This window comes from Ursus maritimus, unplaced genomic scaffold (assembly GCF_017311325.1).
Source record: "Ursus maritimus isolate PB19 unplaced genomic scaffold, ASM1731132v1 scaffold_21, whole genome shotgun sequence".
NCBI classification, from domain to species: domain Eukaryota; kingdom Metazoa; phylum Chordata; class Mammalia; order Carnivora; family Ursidae; genus Ursus; species Ursus maritimus.
The window spans coordinates 36089473-36112101 of record NW_024424564.1 but is presented as its reverse complement, the minus strand read 5'-3'; the positions used below and the strand labels follow the sequence as shown (position 1 = coordinate 36112101).

The following is a 22629-nucleotide window of genomic DNA, read 5'->3' as shown; positions in this document are numbered from 1 at the left end:
TTTTAATGAAGAAGGTGTAAAACTTCAGGCTTTTGTTACTTCTTGAGAAATGGCTTAAGAATCACTTTAAATGCCATGATTTTTTTCTTTATCACAGTTGTCAGTTATAGATGTATAGACAGGTACACACTCAGATGGATTGTATTTTAGATATGCATCATTTCAGATTTATATCATGGTGTATGTTTGCATGGTACCAAAAAATAGAAAATGTAGACAACTCAACATTACTGCAGTGGAAGGTCATGTATAAAAATTGAAGTTAGGGTTATGTATGGTATATTGTATACGTACTGTAAGTATCACTTAAGTGAAAGGTGAATATTAAAACTTTAAGATACTATTGCTTCAGCATTGTACAAATGACAATAATGTCTTAATGACAAATAATTGAGAGTGACACTTTTGAGTAGTGCTACAAGTTATAATTTTTGTGTGTTCTTTTTCCATAGGTTCAGATCATAAATCTATAATTCATTCCAAATCATCTCCTGAGATTACTCTGAGATTTGAGAGTGGGCCTGGTGCTGTAATACACTCTTTACTTGCAGAAAAAAATGGATTTCTGCAATGCCATATAGAAAACTTTAGCACTGAGTTTTTTACATCTTCTCTTACTAATATTCAACATTTTTTGGAAGATGAAACTGTTGCAACAGTGATGCCAATGAAGATACAAGTTTCTAACACAAAAATTAATTTAAAAGTATGTTTATAAGTATTTTTATATGTTCTTCATGTTGTAAATGTTCACTTTGCTTACCTGGACTTTGATTCATGTCTAAGAATATGTCATCTCTATAATATACACTCTGTTAACATATTGAAATGAATTTGTGGTCATTGTGGGGGAATGATGAAGAGATCCTTCTTAGAAATTAGAAAACATAAAAACAGAATGGGCAGTATTATCATTCTATCAATTGAAGCATATAAAGATAAATATCTAACTCATTAAAATTATTGACTGAAGTAATGTTTGTTAAGGAAATGATTAATTTTATCATTTACTTTAATAACAATATGCTGATGTTATTTCTCCTTTTTGTAGGACGACAGTCCTCGTAGTAGTACAATATCCCTTGAACCAGCTCCTGTAACTGTTCATATTGACCATCTTGTGGTGGAGAGAAATGATGATGGCTCTTTTCATATCAGAGGTATATATGAAAAACATTGTAACTGAATACTTGCTGACATTTAAAATTAAATTATTTATATGCTGACTGTTTACTCATACTTCCTGTTTATAAATAAATAAATAAATAAATATATATATATATATATATATATATGTGGTAGTAGATGATTGAGGGACACTTTCAGTACTTTGCAATAAAATATCATCTATGTATGGACCTCTTACTTCAGAAATAACTCATCCACAGTTGATTTAATACCTGTTCTACAAAAGTGTTTTGAATGAAAGTGACAGAGGCTTTTATGGTCTTACATGGCTCTTGAGCTTACTTGGGTCTCTTACTTGATCTCCTTCTTTACTTTGTTTCCCACTATTCTTTTATATATAGTCAAGTAACTTGGTATACTCCCTGTAATGGAATTTTTCATGTACTTCTCCATCTCCATGTTCTTATTTGCCTTGTTATTTCTCAATAGAATTGTATGTTTCTGTCAAGATTATCTCAAGCTTCTCCTTTTCAGTCAACTGTTCTTATAACCTGATGTGACTGCTTATAATTCTTGCATACTTATTCTCCATACATTAGTTACTTATAGTATATTTCTGTGTATTTAGTTCTGCTTTAGTATCTTGATTTAAGAATTAGTATCTCCATTCTAACAAGATTTTTAAGGTCTCAAGTATAAGGGCTCTATCTTACGAGGTGGTGTGGAATAGAGGAAAGAGCTTGACTTGGTAGACAGGTATTTTAGTCTCACTTTGTTAATAGCTTCTTGAGAGTGAAATATCAGGGACTGATCTATGCATCTGTTTCATCTATCAGAACCTCATGAAATGACATGTTAAAAAAGGAACAAAGTCATAACAGTACTGCAAAAGAAAAATAAGTACCTTCAGTGGGTCAGAAATCCTTAAAGAGCACAAAAAGCAATCCAAAAAGGCAAAACCAGAAAAGTCTATAGCCATAAACCCATCTAAGAGAGAACTATTGCTAAGGTAGGAGCAATTCGTGGGGAACTCCTAATCAATGAGTCTACCCTTCTGGAGTTTGGGATCAACTAGAGCAAACAAAGAAGCCAGGCCAACAAAGATAAAAAAAGCTCACATGGAGCAAATAGTGTAGGAAGATGGATTTGCCGTATGTCTCTTTCCCCCAAATACTTTTGGTCTGAAAACTGTAGTTCTGTCTTGTAGAGAAAGCAGAATAGAAGGCATCCCTTTTGCAGGCAAGGCTTATACCAAAGTGAGGAGAGACTTAATCACACAAACACACACAATTACTTTTTCTAAGCTCATCAGTCAGGTAAGTCATACCTTCTCCCCTGTAAATAAGTGAGAAGGGGGGCCAAGAGAGTACAGGAGAATTTTCCCCTCAAAAACAGGAGAAATCTTCCCAACAGAATGCTGAAATTCGAATAGATCCCTGAGGTAATAGGGTGAACAATGTAGGCCTTTCTTTTTGGGACCCTTTCCTGTACTTCTACCAAATAGCAGACTTCAGTGAGGTTTGCATATAGACTAAAACATGGAGGGTAGATTTTACTGCTGCCAGGCCGCAGGAAGGGAATGATTGTGTTATACCCAGTTGACAAACTTGGTATCTCTCACCCCGGCAGCACAACCTCTCCCTCCTCCCACCCCATCACTGGATGTCAACTATGGCACATCGAAACAACATCCATAGTAAGAAAATGGGTTAAGCATACATCCAGGAATTCTCAAACATTTGGTTGATTGTAAACAGACAGTAGTCATGATCGTAAGCAAGAAATATACTCTAGCTAATTAAGTAGAAAAGGAGTTTTATAAAGTATTGGAATGGAATAGAATTAAGAGACCAGAAATAAACTCTTACATTTATGATTAACTGATTTTTTACAATGGTGCCAAGACAATTCAATGTGGGAAGGAATAGCCTTTTCCACAAGTGGTGCTGAAACTACATGAGAGCTACATGAATGAAGCTAGACCTCTTCCTTTTATCATTCACAAAATGGACTCTTTGTACAGAAATCTTAAAGTAAACTATGTAAAACTCTTAAAACATAAGAATAAATCTTAATGACTCTGGATTAGGAAGCCTTCTCGGATACCACACCAAAAGCATAAATGACAAAAGGAAAATGTAGATGAATTGGACTCATCAGAATTTAAAACTTTTATGCCTCAAATGATACTGTCAACATGAAAAGACAGCCGACAGGATGGAAGAAATATTTATAAGTCATATATCTGGTAAAGGCTTGGTATTCAGACTATGTAAAGAACTCTTCTAACGCAAAACTGAAAAAGATAAGGAGATGGCTTTGGGCGCTCTTCATGCCTGGTCTCCTCCTCTTCCTGTGCTGGTTAGCTATGGCGTCTGTGAAGACTGAACCCCATGGCCTAGGTGGCCTGAGCCCAGGCGGCCCTGACCGTCAACATCAGCGCAGCCCAGGGGCTGCAGGACGTGCTGAGGACCAACTTGGGGCCTAATGGCACCATGAAGATGCTTGTTTCTGGTGCTGGAGACATTAAGCTTGCTAAAGATGGCAATGTGCTAATTCATGAAATGCAAATTCAACACCCAACAGCCTGCTCAGTAGCCAAAGCAGTGACAGCCCAGGATGACATAACTGGTGATGGTATCACTTCTAATGTCCTCGTCATTGGAGAGCTACTGAAACAGGCGGATCTCCACATTTCTGAAAGTCTTCATCCCAGAATAATAACAGAAGAATATGAAGCTGTAAAGGAAAAGGCACTTCAGTTTTTGGAAAGTCAAAGTAAGCAAAGAAATGGACAGGGAAACACTTAGAGATGTGGTCAGAACACCTCTGCATACTAAAGTGCACGCTGAACTTGCTAATGTCTTAACAGAGGCTGTAGTGGATTCCATTCTGGCCTTTAAACAACAGGATGAATCTATTGACTTCTTCATGTTTGAGATCATGGAGGTGAAACATAAATCTGAAACTAATACAAGCTTAATCAGAGGTCTTGTTTTGGACCATGGGGTGTGGCATTCTGATACGGAAAAGAAAAAGTAGAAAATGCATACATCCTCATATCCAATGTGTCATTAAAATATGAAAAAATAAAAGTGAATTCTGGCTTTTTTTGTTTACAAGTGTGCAGAAGAGAGAAACTTGTAAAAGCGGAAAGAAATTCATTGAAGACAGTTAAAAAAAAGAACTGAAAAAGGAAGCCTGCATGTTTCAGATAAAGGATTCGTTGTTATTAATCAAAAGGGAATTGACCCCTTTTCCTTAGAAGCTCTTGCAAAAGAAAGCATAGTAGCTCTGTGTGGAGCTAAAAGGAAGAAAATGGAAAGGCTGAATCTTGCTTGCAATGGAATAGCTCTAAATTCTTTTAATGACCTAAATCCTGATTGATTGGGACATACAGGAATTGTCTATGAGTACACATTGCAGAAGAGAAATGTAACAGTCCTGGCTCTGTCACATTGTTGGTCAGAAGGCCAAATAAGCACACACTCACTCAAATCAAAGATGGAATAAGAGATGTTTTGAGGGCTGTTAAAAATGCTATTGATGATGGCTGTGTAGTTCCAGCTATTAGTGCAGGAAAGTAGCAATGGCAGAAGACTTGATTAAATATAAGCCCAGTATTAAGGGCAAGGCCCAACTTGGGGCCTTCTGCTCATTATTACCATGGTTCTTGCTCAGAACTCTCGTTTTGACCTTCAGAAACACTAAAGTTCAAACAGAACATTCAGAATCAGATCAACTTGTGGGTGTGGACTTGAACAAAGGTGAGCCACAGAAGTAGACATATGGGATAACTATTGTGTAAAGAGACAGCTTCTTCATTCCTGCACTGTGACTGCTACCAACACTCTCCTGACTGATGAGATCATGTGAGCTGGAATGTCTTCTCTAAAATGCTGAATTGAAGCTCCCTTGTGTCATCTGAATGAATCATGAAGACTCTACAGAGTGATCCTAAGAATATAGCTGTAGAATTTGTCCAAGCTTCAAGTTTTCTTTTCTTTTCTTTTTTTTTAAAGATTTTATTTATTTATTTGAGAGAGAGCACAAGCAAGGTGAGGGGCAGAGGGAGAAGCAGACTTCCCGCTGAGCAAGGAGCCTGATGCGAGGCTCTATCCTGAGACTCCAGGATCATGACCTGAGCCGAAGGCAGATGCTTAACTGACTGAGCCACCTAGGTGCCCCTCAAGTGATTTTCAAAAGTGTGTTCTTTTCCCATATGAAAAAAAGAGAGAACACTGACACTCAATTATAAAGTTCTGAAATTATAATCAAATGGTATTTTTTATATTGCACTGCAGTGTACACACATTAAGCAGACCCTTTTTACCCAACGAACAAGATGGTTTGCTTTAGCTTCAGTGATTTAAAAAATTTTAAGTACCATGTTAGATAAGCATATGTTATCTACATTGTTATTAAATGTTCCTTGAAAAACAAATGAACAAATGAACAGAAACTGAAAAAGATAAATAACCCAATTTTAAAATAGGCAAAGATTTGAACAGATATTTCTCTGATGAATATATAAAAATGGCCGGCCAAAAGCACATGAAAAGATGCTTGACATCATTAGCCATTATAGAAATGTAAATCAAAACCACAATGAGATAACACTTCAAACCCACAAAGATGACTAATCAAAAAGACAGATGATAACAAGTGGTGGGAGGATGTGCAGAAATTGGAACCCTCCTACATTGCTGGGCTTGTAAAATGGTGTGGGTGCTTGGGAAATAATTTGGCAGTAACTCAGAAAGTTAAACCATTACTTATGACCCAGCAGTTCCACTCAAGAGAAGTAAAAACAGAGGTCCACTCAAAAACTTGTACATGAATGTTGATGTTGACAAGGACAGTATTCATCATAGCCCAAAAGTGGAAACAACCCAAATATCATGCTATAAATGGACAAGGAAAATGTGGTATATCCATACAATGGATTATTATTCAGCAATAAAGAGAATAAAATACTAATACATGCTATAACATGGAAGCTTTGAAAACATTTTGGTAAATGAGGAAAGACAGTCATGAAAGACCATATATTATATGATTCCATTTACATGAAATGCACAGAAGAGGCAAATCTGTAAAGACACAAAGTAAATTAGCGGTTGCCTAGGGCTGAAAGGTGGGATAGAAAAGAATGGGAAGAAACTGCTTATATGTACGGTGGATTTTGAGGGTGGTGAAGACGTTCTGGGTGCCTGGTGGCTCGGTCGGTTAAGCATCTGCCTTCAGCTCAGGTCATGATCCCAGAGTCCTGGGATTGATCCGCCTGTTGGGCATCCTGCTCAGCAGGGAGTCTGCTTCTCCTGCCCCTCCCCCTTCTTGTTCACTCTCTCTTTCTCTCACTCTCTCAAATAAATAAATAAATAATCTTAAAAAAAAAATGTTCTAAAAGTGATCGTGGTGATGATGGTACCATTGGTGAGTCACACATTCTAAATGGATAAATGGGACATGTAAATTATTTTTTAACAAAGCTTTTTAAATATATTTTAGAATCACAAGAGATCTGGAGAACCAGGCTCAAGGTTTACCTTCCAGATCCATGCCCCCAAACCATAGTACAGTGTAATCTGGTGTGATGGGAAACGCTGCTGCCTGACACTGGCCACTTGATTTTACATTTTGCACTACTGTCACTATTGTTGTGTAAGTTCAGCTTTACTGCAGCTGCTGCAGCCAGCAGTGTTTGAGCTTTTTTACTTAGGAACTTGACTTTGCCTCTACTGTCACTGCTGGTATCCCCAGAAAGAGAAAGTTCTCTTCCTTTCCTTTAGTATCTGAGGGAAATCTAGAGTGAGTACAATTTGATTGTACTGGGTCACAGGCAATAATATCTGGGTCACATGCATGAAAAGGAATCTAGAAATTTTGGTAGTATTTTCCAACATTTATTGAAGGAAGCAGATTTTTTTTTTTTTAATGATTTTTTATTATATTATGTTAGTCACCATACAGTACATCCCCGGTTTCCGATGTAAGGCTCGATGATTCATTAGTTGTGTATAACACCCAGTGCACCATGCAATACGTGCCCTCCTTACTACCCATCACCGGTCTATCCCATTCCCCCACCCCCCTCCCCTCTGAAGTCCTCAGTTTGTTTCTCATAGTCCATAGTCTCTCATGTTTCATTCCCCCTTCTGATTACCCCCCCTTTCTTTATCCCTTTCTTCCCCTACTGATCATCCTAGTTCTTATGTTCCATAGATGAGAGAAATCATATGATAGTTGTCTTTCTCTGCTTGACTTATTTCACTTAGCATTATCTCCTCCAGTGCTGTCCATGTTGTAGCAAATGTTGAGAACTCGTTCTTTCTGATAGCTGAGTAATATGAAGGAAGCAGATTTTACTCCCCAAAAAACTCATAAAGTATGAAATTCTTCGAATACGGAAAGGGATTCTGATGTTGGATGGGTGAGATAAATGACAAAATGCCTACTTCAAAAATCCGTAAGAGACAAAAAAATAAATGAATAATACAGTTGATGCTAAAGAAAAGTGGAGACTCTTAAAGATACATGATAGGATTTTGAGTTCATAAAATAAGAACAAGCTCTTATGGAAAATAACCAGTTAAAAATCTTTGAGAAAATAGCTTACCTAAAACCCACCAGATCTATCTTTAAGAGATAACCATAGTTGGACCTTTTCCCACCATCTATAACGCTAGCACTTTCAAAACTGCTTGAATTATTATAATTAATTCCTAAGTTGTGTGTCTTCTGCCTTTGTTTCCCTACATTGTTGTCAACCCAGCAACCAGAGTGCCATTTTTTAAATGTAATTTATATCAAATAACTTCTCAGCTAATGCCTCTCCACTGGCTTCCTTTCTCAAGTCAGTTAAAATTACTGAGGTCCTTCCAGGGACTTACAAAGTCCAACATGATCTTATTCTTTGCTTTTCTCTATCCTTACTTCCTGCTATCCCTTTGCACCATTTACTCCTGTCACTTTGACCTCCTGTCAGAGGCATACTCCTATTTCAGGGTGTTTTTACTTGCTACTACTTTTGCCTGTAATTCTCTTCCCTCAGATATCCCCCTGCCTCACTTCATTACTTTTTGCAAGTCTCTGATCAAATCTCCCCTTACAGAGATTTTCTTCCATCCATCCTTCTCCCATCCTCAGCAGCTCCTTTTCTCCCTAACCCTGCTTTATTCTCAGTGAATGATTAGAACCTTTTGATATACTATATTCTTTCTTTCTTATTGAGTAGAATGTGAATTACAGGAGAGCAGGAATTCATTTGTACATTGCTATCCCTATCTGCTAAAATACTGTCTTACCTAGTAGATCTTCAAAAGACATACTTGTTTAATGACTGGGTGAATAAAGACAGCTTAAAAACAATGGATACAGCTAAAGGTTGACTAGGTTGTCTAGAACAACAATGTACAGTAAAACTTCATGCTCATGGAAATGTTCCATAACCTATAATGAAGTGGCTATTGAGCACTTGAAATATGGCCAGTGCCACTAAGGAAGTAGATTTGAATTTTATTTAATTAATTTAAATCTTAATAGCCACATGTTTCCAAATGGCTGCTGTTTGGATAGCACAGATATAGAAGACTGAACAAAATATACTCTAAAGAAAGTGGGAGGAAGTAAAAACAAGCTTAAAAAATATGGTAAAAACATTGAGATAATTATTAAGAAAGACAAACAATAGGGAAAGAGTGAAAGGAAAATAGAGAGGCAAAGGAGCTCCAAGGTCCGTAGTTCTAGCAAAACATAGTTCAGTGTGCAGGAGGTATCTTGGGCCATGGGAACAGGGAAAGAAGTCTAGGGGAAAGGAATCTATAAAGATGTGGAGGTGTGTGGATAGGATAGGAGGGCATTTAGTAAGAGAAACATATCTTTTTTTATTTTTAAGATTTATTTATTTGTCAGAGCGAATATGCGTGAGAGCACAAATAGGGGGAGCAGCAGGGAAAGGGAGAAGCAGGCTCCCTGCTGTGCAGGAGCCCGATGCTGGACTTGATCCTAGGATCCTGGGACCATAACCTGAGCTGAAGGCAGACACTTAACCAACTGAGCCACCCAGACATCCCAGAACATCTTTTTTTGACCTTTGGTGTTCAGGAGGCCAGATACACACACACACACACACACACACACACACACACACACGAAGGATAGAGCCAGAAATTCTAGCATGTATCTAAAGAGTTCCAGAAAGAACAGAATAAAAAGACGTAGAAAACATCATCAAAGCAGTAATGAGATGTCCCAAATTTGAAGGAAGAAATAAGCCTTCAAATTGATAGAGCCAACTAAACGCAGAGCCAAGTGAGTGAAAAACAACTCTTACTTAGACATATTGGTGACATTTCATAAACTGAGGATAAAGAGAAAAGTCTTAAAATCTTCTAGAGAGAAAAAGAAAAAGGATGAAAATCATTTATTTGCATCAGACTCTCCATTGGCAACATTGGATGCTAAAAGACAATATCTTCAGAGTTCTATGGGAAAATAATTTGAACCTTAACTTTTTTTTAAAGGCAAAAATAAGGACAATTTGCTTAGTTAAAATGAAAAATTAATAAGGAACAATAATAAGTAAAGAAACCAGTAAAACTTGGAGTTAAAATATTTGTTCATGTATAGGGAAAATTGGCTTTATTGTGTAACTAAAATTCTAAATGACCTCTGTAATAGAGGTTGCAATGGGGGAAAAAGGAAGGGGAATAGGGAATAAAATAGTGCTAACTTTTTTGTCTTTTTTTTTTTTTAAGTTTTTGTCCTTTTGAGGGGGAAATTACACTAGACTTTGGTAGAACAATGTGTGTTTAAGTAATATGTGCTGATATTGTATATATAACCTTAGATGACCAAAGATAATGAATAATCTTTAAACCATTAGGACTAGGGAAAAACCTGGATAAAAATATCCAGTTAATCTAACAAAAGACACAGGGTGCCTGGGCAGCATCTGCCTTCAGCTCAGGTCATGATTCCAGGGTCCTGGGATTGAGCCCCATGTTGGGCTTCCTGCTCAAAGGAGTGTCTGCCTCTCCCTCTCCCCCTGCTTGTGCTCTCTCTTGCTCACTCTCTCTGTCTCTCATAAATAAATAAATCTTAAAAAAAATATCTAACAAAAGGCAGAAAATTAAAAATGGAATAAAAAGGAAGCATGATAAGTAGATAAAATTAGAATACAGCAATGAAGTCATTGTAGTAAATATGAATGGTTTAAATTCCCTTGTTAAAAGATAGAGGCACTAAGATAGTGTTAGGGGAAAAAATTCCAGGTATGTGTGGCAAGAAGATAGTCCTTTTAAATAAACTGACAAAAACACTGAAAATAGGTGATGGAAAAAAATATATATACCAAAAGCTTAAAAAAAAGGAAATGAGTATCAGAAACATTAAATTTAAAACTAAAAGTAGAGAATGGGACAGAGAGGTATTTTTTAGATGTTTTTTTAGAGCATTTTAAGGTTTATAGCAAAACTGAGCAGAAGGTATAGAGATTTCCCATATACCTGTTGCCCCCACAGATGCATAACCTCACCCATTATAAAATGTTCCACCTGAGTGATAACTTTTGTTACAGTTGATGAACCTACACTGACACATCGTTATCGCTCAACGTCCATAGTTTACATTAGAGTCATTCTTGGTGTTATACATTCTGTCTGTAAGTTTGGACAAACATATAATGACATATATCCACCATTATAGTAACAAACAGAGTAGTTTCACTGCTCTAAAAATCCGCTGTGCTCTACCTGTTTATCCTCTCTCCCCACCCCAACCCCAATGTTATTACTGTCTCCGTAGTTTTACCTTTTCCAGGATGTCATATAGTTGGAATCATATGGTATGTAGCCTTCCTAGATTGGCTTTTTTTCATTTAGTAATATACATTAAAGATTCCTACTCTTTTTTTTTTTTTCCCCCAAGGCTTAGTAACTGATTCCTTTTTAGAGCTGAGTGATATTCCATTGTATGTACCACGGTTTATCCATTCAACCTATGGAGGAACATTGTGGTTTCTTCCAGTTTGGGGTAGTTGTAAATAAACTACTATACACATCCATGTGCAGGTTTTTGTGTGGACCTAAGTTTTCACCTCCCTTGTGTAAATAACAAGGAAAGTGATCGCTGAGTTTTATGGTAAGAGTATGTTTCATTTTGTAAGAAAGTGGCTGTGCCATTTCATACTCTCACCAGCAGTGAATGAGAGTTCTTGTTGCTCCACCTTGTCTCTAGCATTTGTTGTCTATTCTGGATTTTGGCCATTCTAAATCATTGTTCAGTGGTAAGTTGTTTTAATTTGCATTTCCCTGATGACATGTGATGTGGAGCACCTCTTCATATGCTTATTTGCCATCTGTGTATCTCCTTGGTGAAGTGCCTGTTAAAGGTATTGGCCCCAAAGAAAGATTTCATATTGATTAGAGACCTCCCAAAACACACACCAGTCATAAACCTTGATCCATCTAACAACATAACTGAAAAATATAAAGCAAACCTGTTTGGAATCGTTCTTATTAAGATACTATAATCATTGAGAAAATTTAACATGCTTCAGAGTACATTTAAAAATACTTTAGGGGCGCCTGGGTAGCGCAGTCGTTAAGCGTCTGCCTTCGGCTCAGGGAGTGATCCCGGCATTCCGGAATCGAGTCCCATATCGGGCTCCTCCACTGGGAGCCTGCTTCTTCCTCTCCCACTCCCCTGCTGTGTTCCCTCTCTCACTGGCTATCTCTCTGTCAAATAAATAAATAAAATCTTAAAAAAAAAAAACTTTAAAAATAAGTACATAAAAATCAATTATGGAGAATTTGAATAACGTATTTAACAGCTTAAATTTTATGTATATATACATGTATATGTGCATATATCTATATGAGTATGTATTTGGATTAAAAAAACAGGAAATTTTAAATACTTATGAAACTTCTATTTAGTGAATCTCAAGGAAATATCAAAAAATTCTAAGCCATTACAGTTCATGCAGACCGTTTCTCTCCTTTCAGTGAAATAAGGTTTGTCATTAACACAGAAAAGTAGCAGAAAATAAAATATTTATGCTTGATAAATTTTAAGGCATCCTTGAAGTAGTTCAGGGGAATTATTGACAATGGAGTGAGATTAGATTCTTTTTCTTTTTTTTAAAATAATTTTTTTTATTATGTTAGTCACCATACAGTACATCCTTAGTTTTTGTTGTAGTGCTCCATGATTCATTATTTGCGTATAACACCCAGTGCTCCATGCAATATGTGCCCTCCTTAATACCCAACACCGGCCTATCCCAATCCCCCACCCCCTCCCCTCTGAAACCCTCAGTTTGTTTTCCAGAGTCCATAGTCTCTCATGGTTCATTCCCTCTTCTGTTTACCCCCTCTTCCTTCTTCCCTTCCTTCTCCTACCAATCTTCCTGCTATTTCTTATGTTCCATAAATGAGTGAAACCATATGATAATTGTCTTTCTCAGCTTGAGTTATTTCACTTAACATAATCTCCTCCACTCCCGTCCATGTTGCTGCAAATGTTGGGTAATCGTTCTTTCTGATGGCTGAGTAATATTCCATTGTATATATGGAGCACATCTTCTTAATCCAGTCATCTGTTGAGGGGCATCTCGGCTCCTTCCACAATTTGGCTATTGTGGACAATGCTGCTATGAACAAACTCAATACACAAGAAACAAATAATCAAATCAAAAAAAGGTGCAATTATCACCACAGTTTTAGAACATTTTCTTCACCCTAAAAAACCATCCTTACCAGCAGTCTGTCCCTAATCCTTCTCCAGCCCTAGGCAGCCACTAATTTACTTTTTGACTCTGTATATTGGCCTAGCCTGGACATTTCATATAAGTGAAGTCATACAGTATTACTGCCTTTTGTGACTAACTTCTTTCACTTGATATTTTCAAAGTTCATTAGTGTTGTTGCATATATTAGTACTTCATTCCTTTGTATGGCTAAATAATATATTTATTTTATGGGACATACTGCATTTTGTTTATCCATCCATTGCTTGATGGATATTTAAGTTGTTTCTACTTTTTGGCTATTATGAATTGTACTGCTGTAAATGTTTGTATAAGTTTTTGTTTCTCTTAGGTATATATCTAAGACTTATTGGGACATACAGTAACTATTTTTAATCATTTGAGGAACTGCCACACTGTTTTCCAAAGGGGCTGCACCATTTTATGTATTTACCACTAGCAGTGTTTGGGGGTTCCAACTTCACTTATTTGCCAACACTCATTATTCTATCACTTTTCGATTATAGGCATCTTGTGGGTATGAAGTGGTTTATCATTATAGTTTTGGGTTTACTTATTTATTTCATCATGATAAGTGTATTCTTTAATCCCCATCACCTATATCACCCATCCCCCCACCCACTTCTCCTCTGATAACCATCAGTTTGTTCTCTATAGTTAAGAGTCTGTGTCTTGGTTTGTTTTGTCTCTCTTTTTTTCTTTGGTCATTTGTTTCTTAAATTCCACGTATGTGTGACATCCTGTGGTATTCGTCTTTCTCTGACTGACTTATTTTGCTTAGCATTATACTGTCTAGCTCTGTCCATGTTGTTGGAAATGGCAAGATTTCATTCTTTTTTATGGCTGGTAATATTCCATTCTCTATATAGACCACGTCTTCTTTGTCCATTCATCTATCCATGGACACTTGGGCTGCTTCCATAATTTGGCTGTTGTAAATAATGTTTCAATAAACATAGGAGTGCATGTATCCCTTCGAATTAGTGCTTTTGTATTTTGGGGCGGTAAATACCCAGTACTGTGATTACTGGGTCCAAGGCTTGTTCTATTTTTAACTTTTTTGAGAAACTTCCATACTGTTATCCACATTGGCTGCACCAGTTTGCATTCCCACCAACAGTGTACAAGTGTTTCTTTTTCTCCACATCCTCCTCAACAATCACTGTTCTTGTGTGTTTGGTTTTAGCCATTCTGACAGGTATGAGATGATATGTCATTGTAGTTTTGATTTGCATTTCCCTGATAATGATGAATGATGTTGAGCATCTTTTCATGTGTCTGTTGGCCATTTGGATGTCTTCTTTGGAGAAATGTCTGTTCATGTCTTCTGCCATTTTTTAATTGGATTATTTGGATTTGGGGTGTTGAGTTGTATCAGTTCTTTATATATTTTGGATACCAACCCTTTATCAGATGTGTCATTTGCAAATATCTTCTCCCAGAGGCCCCTGGATGGCACAGTTGCTTAAGCGTCCAACTTTTGGTTTCAGCCCAGGTTGTGATCTCAGGGTCGTGAGATCAAGCCTCACGTCTGGCTCCAACCTCAGTGCAGAGTCTGCTTGAGATTCTCTCTCCCTCTGCCCCTCTTTTTTAATTTAATTTAATTTTATTATAATAATATTTTTTATTATATTATGTTAGTCACCATACTGTACATCCCTGTCCCTCTGCCCCTCCTGTTCATGCTCTCTCTTTTTCAAATAAATAAATAAATAAATAAATAAATAAATAAATAAATAAATCTCCCATTCCATAGGTTACCTTTTAGTTTTGTTGATTGTTTCCTTTGCTGTGCAGAAACTTTTTATTTTGGTGTAGTCCCAGTAGTTTATTTTTGCTTTTATTTCCCTTGCCTCAGAAAACATATCTAGAAAAATGTTTCTATGGCTGATGTCAAAGAGACTACTGAAAACTTGTAGTTTTCGGAGCATAAGTTTTATACTTTTTTTGGTTAGATTTATTTTTAAGTATTTCTAAGTTGATTGTTTATTACATGTGCTTAGAATAACAATTGAGTTTTGTATATTGACCTTGTATCCTGCAACCTTGCTGAAATCATTTGTTAGTTCCAAGATTTTTTAGTGGATTCTCTAGTTCTATGTATGTATGTGTAATCTGATCATGTCATCTGTGAATAGAGATAGTTTCATTTTATCCTTTCTAATCTGGATTCCTTTTACTCTGTTTGCCTAATTGCATTGGCTAGAACCTCTAGGACAATGTTGAGTAAAAATGGTGAGAACAAATATCTTTGTCTTATTCCTGATCTTAGTGGGGAAATGTCCAGTTTCTTACCATTAAGTATGGTATTAACTGTGGGTTTTTTGTAGATGCCCTTTATCAAATTGAGTAAGTTCCTTTCTGTTCCTAGTCTGCGGAGTGTTTTTAATGGGAAAGTGTTGATTTTTTCAAAAGTTTTTTCTGCATCTACTGAAATGATCTTGTAGCTTTTATTTTATTGTATTGATGTGATGTATTACATTAATTGACCTTTGGATATTAAATCACTCTTGCATTCCTGGGATAAATTGCCCTTGGTGATGGTGTATAATTATTTATATATATTGCTGGGTTCAGTTTGCTAATACTGTATTGAGGATTTTTATGTTCATATTTATAAGCATATTGATTTTAGTTTTCTTGTGGTTTCTTTGTCTGGCTTCATATAATGAATTCAGAAATGCTCCTCCTCAATTTTTAGAAAAGTCTGTAAAGATTTGTAGTTAATTGTTATTTAAATGTTTGATATAATTCACCGTTGAAGCATCTGGGCCTGGACTTTTCTTTGTGGTTAGTTTTTTTGATTCTTGATTCATCCTCTTTACATGCTATATGTATATTTGCATTGTCCATTTCTTCTTGAGTCCATTTTGGTAGTTTGTGTTTTGGTTAATTATTCTGTTTCATTTAAGTTATCTAATTTATTGGCATACAGTTGTTCATAGTATTCCTTTTAATCGCTTTTATTTCTGTAAGATTAATAGTAACTTTACCTTTTTAATTTCTTTTTTTTTTTTTAAGATTTTATTTATTTATTTGACAGAGATAGAGACAGCCAGCGAGAGAGGGAACACAAGCAGGGGGAGTGGGAGAGGAAGAAGCAGGCTCACAGCGGAGGAGCCTGATGTGGGGCTCGATCCTGCAACGCCGGGATCACGCCCTGAGCCAAAGGCAGGCGCTTAACCGCTGTGCCACCCAGGCGCCCCTACCTTTTTAATTTCTGATTCTAACAATTTATTTTCCTTTCTTGTCAGTTTAAACTTTTGTTGATTTTGTTTATCTGTTCAATATTCAAGCTTTTGGTTTTATTGACTTTATTGTTTTTCTATTTAATAATAATGTCTTCATACTAATAGAGATATATTTTTAAAAATTAGTTTTTCACAATAGAACTTAATATTTATCATGTATTTTACAATGTTATCTGAGCATTTTATTTGATCAGATTCTCAGATGCTTAACACTGGAAATGATTTGAAAAAAAAAGTCAAAAGTGATTCAGTGCTGCTTACCAGTGAAAAGTATGATCTGAAGAAACAACACAGTGTCACTCAAGCCACTCAGACGAGTCCAGAGGTTCCTTGGCCTTCTCAGTCAGTTAACTTTCCAGAGTGCTCCTTTGATTTTACTAGGGAACAGGTAATGGGAAAGCTAATTTATTCTCATTCAGTTTTGACAATTAAAAAAAATATTAGATACTAAAAAGTTAAAATGTTATTTATTTACTTATTTAAATGATGTTTCTTGAGTACCTGTTTATGAGTGCTTGCCCAGGCACTGTGTTAGATGCTATGGAAATAGTGTTGAGCAAGACTGGAACATTCCCAGTCTTCACAGAGGTTATAGTTTAATGGAAAGTAGAGGAGTGAATGTGGGACAGTACTAGTTCCTGGAATCTAGAAAAGATTCCTGGAAGATATATTCATTTTGTTATCTTATTGTTAAGTTTGCAAAAGTATTATAATATTTCAAAACATTGGAAAAATGTTTTTAAACAACTTTAATGCATTCTAACTTTCTGTGGTACTATCAATATATTTAAAAAAATTTTTCCTCTCAGGCTCTTTTCCATAATTTTTCAAAACAATTATTATTCTAGTATATATACACTATATATTTTTTTATTTAACATGGTTTAACAGATATTTTTCCATATTGCTACATATGCTTCATATTTATTGTTAACGGCAGAGTAACATGGATGTGAATGTACTGTTATTTCTAATCCTTCCTCTTAATATTTGTTAACATGTTAACATTTGAGTTCTTTTTGTTATTATTATATCCAGCAGAATTTTAATTCTCTATGTAGAACCAAAGAATGAGTTCATTCATCTGTTCACCAGAATCTTTTGGATGTCAGCTTTGAGCTAAGAATATAAAATTGAACAATATATCATCCCTATCAAGAAACTCAAAGCCTAGTGGGAAAGTTGAGGGTGTGTAATTAAGGTCATAACATACTGTGTCAAGTGCTGTGCTGGGGATTGGAGAACTATAGGGAAATACCCAACTTGGTCTATAAAGGCAAGAATTCTTAAGCTGGGACTAAGAAGTCTGACAACTCTTTGAAATTAAATGTTTATATATTAGTATATCTATATAAATATATTTTTGGGGGGAGAAAGTTCTTAGTTTTATCATTAAATCGTCATAGATAGGGGTTAGGGAATAGTTCCAAGAGGATAATGTTCTTGAGCTGAGTCTTAATGTGGGGAAGGAGACCTATTGGCCATCTAGATGAAAATATTTAGTGAGAAATTCAGAATATGGGTCTGTAGCTCGAGACGGAGGTTCATGCTGGATCAAGTTATGTGGTAGTTAGAACCATAGGAGTAGATGAGATCATCTAAGAGAGTGACTCAATTGATAAGATGACCAATTATGGAATCTAACAACATAGTAAAATTTAAGGGTTCTTAAACAGCAGAGGAAAAGAAGTAAAGTCTGTAGGTGGAAAGAGATAAACATGAAGGAGCTGAGGCATAAAAGGCAAAAGAGAGAGGCTTAGGAAGGAAGAGCAAGGCCAGCAGTGTGTAGAAACACAGAGAGGTCCAGAGAAACTGAAATTAAACAAAATCACTATTAGATTTGGAAACTAGGAGTGAATTCTTGTTTTAAATTGCTGGGTCAAATCTATGAATATTTTAAAGTGTGCTTCTCAAAGCAATTTCAGCTTAAGTGTACTCTCACCAGTATTGGGTATTTTTACTGTCCCAAGTGTCACACCTTTAGATACTATATGAATAGTCTGTGTTTTCTGAAAATGATTAAATTATCTTATTTTCCACATTTATCATTTCAGCTCATGGAAGAGAATGAATCTCTTAAACAGGAATTGGCCAAAGCTAAAATGGCTCTTGCAGAGGCTCACTTGGAAAAAGATGCTCTTCTTCATCATATAAAGAAGATGACAGTTGAATAGCAGGAGTGGCAGTCAAAAATTGAAATTATAGCTCTGGTGTAGGGAGGTTATATTTATGTTATGTTACCAGTTAGTGGAAGACTTTCCTTTTCATGAAAAGACAATAAAATAAAATAGAATGTGATGAAGTGGTGACTGTTCCAAAGCCAGTTTAGAAAGTAGGAGGTACGGCATTACAGTCTTCTGGTGGTTTTGTGTTTGGGGGTTTAACCAAACTCGTTTAAACTGGTATGAGAGAGGGAAGTCAACACATACTGTAAAATAATCACATGCCTAATGGAAAGAAGATGTCATTTCCTAATTTTGATATCACATTATAGGCACTTTTTAAAAAGAAAAATGGAAATCTGTTGTGTTCTCACAGATTGCTGATTTTGTTTATCACTATTTGTTAATAATTTACTATTATTTACAAAGATTCAAATGCTTTTAGGGCTAATGTAATTTAAAAGGAGGCTTACATTTTAAATGTTATTAGAATTATGTACTTAAATCTATAATTATTTAATTACTGTGGAAAAGTCCAATCAAGTTAATAAATTATATTGACTGGGTTTGAAAATTCGAAAATCATCACCCTACTGATCTTATAAAGTAACTTGAGAATGTGAAAAAGAAATCATTTAAAATGATGAATAAATTGTATAAGTTAAAGGTATAGTTTTCAACTAAAAGGATCATACAAATGTAAAAATAAAAAGCACAAACTGTAAAAAAGCAAAACATTACAGTATATGGCCAACTGATTTAAAAAGCATTACTTGTACATTCCTTTGAACAGTTATTGTTAGAACTGAAAGAGTAATTTATCCTAAATTTGGCAGCATTTGTAAATATAAGAATTTTAATTAATACTATTTCTATTATTTCTTTATCCTTTCTCTGTTTAAGGAGGGGAATGTTTTCAGAGAATTTTCTTTTCATATACGTAAAATAATTTCATACCATTCTTGTAGTATCATTAGGTAGATGTTTGCACATATTGTATTTATAAAGCTAGTTTTGATTAAAGGTGTATGTGACACAAATACTATCTTCTATAATAAGAATAATTGGTAAATTTTGAATTCTATTTTCCAGGGATTGTTAAGGTTGAAACCAACACGAGAGAGAAAATCATGTGTTATGAAATAAGTTTATGAGTGCTTAAGAAACAGACATTTTTAAAGATTTAAAATATATTTCTGATAGAATTAAACTAAGTAGGGTCTATTTTAACATTAACATTCTTAAAACATAAATATATCTAAGCTATAATATGAAACAGCTCAGACTGCTCTTTCTTTAAGATACTTGAAAATTTTAAACATTATGACACTTTATGGTGCTTTGCTTGTTTGGCATGACTTATATAGCCATTCCTATATCTGAATACTTAGATGCAAATACATGTTTCATTTACATTAAGTGTTGGAGTGATTTAGAGTTCACTGAAAACAATACTGGCCTTTTTTTTTTTCCTTCTGTGACATCCATTTTCATTGATATTATTTAAAAATACAGACTCTGGGGCGCCTGGGTGGCTCAGTTGGTTGAGCGTCTGCCTTCGGCGCAGGTCATGATCCCGGGGTCCTGGGATCGAGTCCCACATGGGGCTCCCTGCTCTGCAGGGAGCCTGCTTCTCCCTCTCTCTCTGCCTCTCACTCTGCCTCTCACTCTGCCTACTTGTGCTCTCTCTGTGTCAAATAAATTAAAAAAAAAAAAAATACTGACGCTGCTTTTGGAGCTAAGGATACAGCAAAGAACAAATTAAATTGTTAATTTTTTTACCTCAGAGTATTTTAAAAATCCCATTAAACCATGTTAATTTAAAACTATATCGTAGTCTTAGATTAAAGCAAAGGTCTGGTTAAAGATTTAAAACATACAGCTTGTATCTATAGTGTAGAGTACTTTTGATTTGTAGGTATGTATTCAACAAAACAGCCTCTTCTAGAAAAGCAGGATTGATGGGACATTAATGTCTTCAGAGCTGACAGTTTCTCAGGATTGACCTATTTGCTCCATAGAAGTTTTCAATTTATGGTGTAATCATTTAGCGTTACAGAAGCTGAATATTTTCCTTATTCCTTTTCAGTTTACTTGGCCTTCTCAAGAAAAGTATATAAACAGTAGGGGTGATAATTAACATGGGTCTGAGCGTTTTGTATGCTTTGTTGGATTTTTTAAAATTTATAGTGAGTACTGTTTTTATAGAGATGTAAAATTCATTAAACACTTTCAGAAACATTATCTCATGTAATTCTCACAACAAATCTGGGAGGTAGGTATTACTGACATTTTAGAAGTTAAAAAAAAAACCTAAGGCTTAAAAAGAACAAGCGATTTGACTGAAATCACAATGAATAACTTGACCTTTTGATTTAGATCCCAGATATATGCTTTTATTTTACCTTCATCATTAGTTCACAGATTTTGCCAGAGGTAGGGAGAGGAATCACTTACTTTCTTTTATCTGTTTTTCTTTTAAAGATAAATATATTTTTAATTGTGTGTGTGTGTGATGTGTGTATATTTTTTCACACTATTTAAAAGATAGTGGGAGAATTTTTATGTTAACCCCAACTTTTTTCACAGTGTGAGAAGTATAGGAATAACCCTAGGATAGACTTACCAGAGTTATTTAATGACCATAAATTAGAAAAAAAGTTGCCATATTTTGATTTTTTTCCCTAAATCTCTAGCGGAGATGTTAATGATCAGGGAAGGAAATGGTAATCATATTTTGCCTTTTAATTTTTTGTACATCAGAAACATTTTCTCGGTGTCTTGTCTTTTTTTCTTTTCTCGTTTTGTCCTGGAATTTCAGAAGACCACCATGTGACATTAGTTGTGATGAAGTGTTATTTTAATTTAAGCCACGTAGGAATGGCGATGTCTGATTGCACAAAAATATATGTGGAAAAATTAACCAGAAACTCCTTTCTGGATTTTTATTGTAGTTACTTGATATTTGTCACTACAGGAGTTCCACTTTAACAGGTTTTTTTAACCTCCACTCTAATCAACGTATTTCCTATTTCAGTGAATGGTACCAATATCACCCTGGTTCCCAAACTAGTAACCTTGAACTACTCTTGGACACTTTCCCTAACTTTTCCCCACACTATCAGTTCTTTACCAGGTTCTGTAACCTCTCAAATGTGTCTGCGTCTCTCCACTTCTCACCACCTCCCTCGCTATAATCAGCATCTTTTGCCTGTTTTACTGCAGTTGCCTCCTCACTCGTCTTCCTACAACTCTTCTGGCCCTCCTCTGATCCACCCTACTGCAGGCAGAAGTCTCTTTTGAAGTGCAGTTTTAATCAAGGCAGCCCCTGTTACCCCTATTCTCACCCCTAGCTTAAGATATTTTAATGGCTTTTTCTTGCTCTTAAGATGAAAACAAAAATATTTATGTGACCTATATATTAGAGCCACTATTTACTTTTTAGTATAATTCTGAGCATTAAAAGAGTTAATGTCTCAAAGGCACATAATTTTAAAAACACTCAATTAGGGCACCTGGGTGGCTTAGTTGGTTAAGTGTCTGCTTTTGCTCAGGTCATGATCCCAGGGTCTTGGGATTGAACCCCATGTTCAGGGGTGCCTACTGGCCTACATGGGGAGTCTACTTCTTTCTCTCTCCCTCTGCCATTCCTCCCACTTGTGCTCTCTGGCTGTCTCTGTCAGATAAATAAAATCTTAAAAAAAAAACAACACTCAGTAGAGGTTAGTTGTTATTACTACCACTTAGCCTCATTGCATACCATGTTTCAGTTACTTATTGGTACTCATTGCCCTTGAAGTATATGGAATAAGTGAGAATTAAACTGCTTCTTCTACCGTAGGAACATTGTGTTTCTTTGGCTTGAAATGCCTTCCCCTGTTCATTGCCAAGCTGAATTCTTATTTGTATTTCAGATCTTAGCTCATTCATCACTTCCTCAGGGAAGCGTTCCTTAATTTCAGTCACACAGTAAGACCCACTGTTGTATATTATCACATGAACACATACCTCTCGTTAGCATTGAACATCTTCGTAATTTTATATGTATTTGATTAATGTAGACTTTAGACTGTAAACTCCATGAGGACAGGAATTGTGTTTTTGTTGTCCGTGTTCAACTTTGTATTCTTTATGCCTCATACAGTGATTGGTACATAGTAGGTGCTCAATAAATCACTGAAAGACTAAAATGAATGGATAAAGTATCAAGGATGTTTTTAATGCATTAAGTTTTCCCTCTCAGTTGGTTTGAGAGGAGATGGGGCATAGGCAGAAAGTAGGTGGTGGTAGTTTTTTAAAGGGTCAGACTCTTTGA

General features: G+C 35.7%; 1 protein-coding gene and 1 pseudogene across 1 annotated transcript in view; both read left to right on the top strand.

The window, feature by feature from the left end:
• UHRF1BP1L (UHRF1 binding protein 1 like) overlaps positions 1 to 19183 on the top strand; it is a 105563-nt gene extending 86380 nt beyond the window's left edge. The window contains exons 18-21 of the mRNA XM_040637368.1: positions 453 to 706; positions 1052 to 1160; positions 16347 to 16540; positions 18207 to 19183. Of these exons, the coding sequence (XP_040493302.1) occupies positions 453 to 706; positions 1052 to 1160; positions 16347 to 16540; positions 18207 to 18326 (677 nt within the window). The 3' untranslated portion in view covers positions 18327 to 19183. The remainder of the gene's footprint in view (positions 1 to 452; positions 707 to 1051; positions 1161 to 16346; positions 16541 to 18206) is intronic.
• Positions 3442 to 5031, top strand: LOC103676516 (annotated as a pseudogene).
• Positions 19184 to 22629: the final 3446 nt, after the last annotated feature.